The sequence below is a fragment of the Delphinapterus leucas genome, chromosome 4 (genome assembly GCF_059928025.1).
Source record: "Delphinapterus leucas isolate spDelLeu-1000000601 "Yukka" chromosome 4, BTC_Dleu_Yukka2, whole genome shotgun sequence".
NCBI classification, from domain to species: domain Eukaryota; kingdom Metazoa; phylum Chordata; class Mammalia; order Artiodactyla; family Monodontidae; genus Delphinapterus; species Delphinapterus leucas.
The window spans coordinates 54,322,488-54,325,345 of NC_143132.1; the positions used below are offsets into that span (position 1 = coordinate 54,322,488).

Consider the following 2,858-nt stretch of genomic DNA (forward strand, 5'->3'; position numbering starts at 1 on the left):
ACTGCCCTAAGGTTAAATATATTCTAAGCCAGCAGCCATTGTGGCATCAGCATCAGGTCAGCCTATGAGGGATTCCATGCAATTGCCCATTATTTCACAGAGCTCTCCAGTTGGACCGCCCTGTAAGAAGCTAATCATCGAAGGGTGCCTACTATTGCCCTTGACGTTCTCCATAGGGCGTTCTAGGATGCCACCGGAAAAATAGTAAGAGAAAGACCGTTTCATTCTGACATTGCTTCTTTCTTTAATTTTGGTCAGGTTTCCCAACACCTTGTCTCTTGTTTCATTACGAAAGATGTACAAACTTCACACCAAAAGGGTAAATGCTGGGGCTTCCCTGGTGGCACAGTGGTTGAAAGTCCGCCTGCCGATGCAGGGGACACAGGTTCGTGCCTCGGTCCGGGAAGATTCCACATGCCATGGAGCGGCTGGGCCCGTGAGCCATGGCCACTGAGCCTGGGCATCCGTAGCCTGTGCTCTGCAACAGGGAGGCCACAACAGTGGGAGGCCCACGTACCGAACAAACAAACAAAAAAGGGTAAATGCTGCTGCTTGGCAGATGTGGCATTCAACTTTCTCCAAGATCAGACAATGTCTTAAAAATGCTTACCAGAAAAGGGAGATCATCTGGGTGCTTTGTGATCACCTAGAGGGGTGGGATAGGAAGGGTGGGAGGGAGACGCAAGAGGGAGGAGATATGGGGATATATGTATCTGTTATAGCTGATTCACTTTGTTATACAGCAGAAACTAACACACCATTGTAAAGCAATTATACTGCAATAACGACGTGAAAAAAAAATGCTTACCATACATGTAAGAACCAGCACCCAAATTCAACTAGATATCCAACTATGATTTCCTATGATTGTGATCAAGATGACGTAAACGCTGATGAAGAAATGAATGTTATAGTAATGCTCCGAGATATTAAAACTGCCCAGATTGAAATCCTCAGGCAAGTGACTGACATTGTGGGTCCAGTACCAAAAATCCAGGAAAGGACTGACTTTTATCAGAAGCAAATGGAGGTACTGGAAACCAGAATGAATGTTAGTGAAGACAAACAGTGCACAATAACTAAAGATATCTTCTCTCTGAAGGAAAACATTGATGCTTTAAAGAAAAAGGTGACAGAATTGGAAAACCAGAATTCTTGCTCCAATGTACATTGTTTAGAGGTTCTGGATAGAGAAAAGGATAGAGAGATCATAGAACTTCTTCACAAACTCATACAACCAGAAACTTTGAAGAACACATTGGCCTCTACAGACTCTTGAAATCTCAGCAGAACCAGAGAAAGTGCCCAGTTATCCCAAGCCCACTGATCATCTTGAGGAAAAATCAATTTCTCCCCAAATTAAAGCTCTGAAGAAAAGTAATCATTAAAATGCCTTAAGAAGCTTTCAAAAAGCAACGTCAAATATTTGTATTTACCCAGACTTTAATACATGGATCAAGCTAACTTTTGTCCATGGAGGAAAGTGGAGATTTTTCCTTAGTGCAACCAAGTTAGAGAAATTCATCCAGTAGCTTCTTTGTAGGCCAGCCATCCCTCCTGAGGAACCACTAGTCATAACCCAGAGATATTGTCCACTCACTGGGCCTATTGTAAGCTTGACCACAATCTGTCTCTCTGTTTTCAACTATATTTACTGTCTTTTCGGTTCCTCAAAAGAGGAAGTAACTCGACTACAGAGTAATTTTCTGCTTTGCTTGGTACAAAATAAATGTAACCTGGCCATTCCAAGCATTCACACATCTTTGTGGTTGCTGTGAACTCCTTGGTAGTTAGCTCACTATGGGTTGGCTGTCTGCAAAGTTTCTTTACGTCTAAAGTAAGTTGAGGCATATCATCCCATTGGACAATCATGATGCATTTTCTGCCAAGTTTCTTGTTTTCTCAAAGGCAATTCATGAGGACTCATCCAGCGCCCATTTCATAGATAATTGGAGGCAAAGAATAAAGGGGTCAAAGGAATGAGAAACACATTTAGTAGCCCTCGCGTCAGTTTTCTATGCATTCTTATCTTAGTGGCCTTTGCAGATAAGATTCGTGATACTAGAGACAGACTCTACTAACAAAATTTTAAAGAGGATAGAGTGAAAAAGATACCCACTGTCAAGGTTACTAAAGTTAGAGCTATAAAAAATGAAAGGCACTGAAAGGACAAGTTATTGCCAGGAAAATATTTATTCCAAAAATGGGAGTTTTCTTTCAACTTCAACTTCGTCTCTATCAAACAATTAGAAAAGGGGGGAAAAGGTGACTATGGTATTGCGGTTTTATTTTTACATTTTCATGAAATGAGACAAATACCATATCTTGCAGGTTTGAGGCAGAGGAAAAGGGAAAATCTGAGTCTGGATTTGTGAACTAAGTTAAATCTCAATCTCAACACTATACCACCATAGATTCTTATGTGACAGCCTTTGTTTGCATGAACCGTATACTACATATCCAGGGTGTGTGCTTCATTTTTGGACATAATAGGTGGTTGCCACTGTAATGTAATTTTTCTAAATATCATGCAAATTAACTGCAAAAAAAATGTTTTCCTCACCACTAAGTTAGTAAATGAAATCTACCAATAGTCAGTCATATGCTGTTAAACTACAAATATCCTTGGAAAATGTACTATTTTAAACTATTCTCAGCTAATCATTTGAAATGAGGGCTTCGGCAGTTAGCTAAGAACAACCCAGTTTCGAATGAGGAAAAAGGAACTACGGTGAATATAGAGGAAACAAAGGGAGAAGTAGGATAAGAAGACACAACATCATCTGGTGCCAGTGTGGTAATAATTATACATTACAACTTTTTCATTTCATTGTCATTATACATTACAACTTTTTCAT

The 2,858-nt window shown here is 40.1% G+C and overlaps 1 protein-coding gene across 1 annotated transcript; it reads left to right on the forward strand.

Moving 5' to 3' along the window:
* Positions 1-793: 793 nt before the first annotated feature.
* On the forward strand, positions 794-1,778 carry CCDC54 (coiled-coil domain containing 54; the record flags this gene model as incomplete). Its single annotated transcript, XM_030760696.2, is given in 2 exon segments — positions 794-1,273; positions 1,275-1,778. Coding segments are annotated over 2 exon segments (984 nt in total), but the record flags the coding sequence as incomplete, so codon positions are not given.
* Between the last annotated feature and the right edge of the window lie 1,080 nt (positions 1,779-2,858).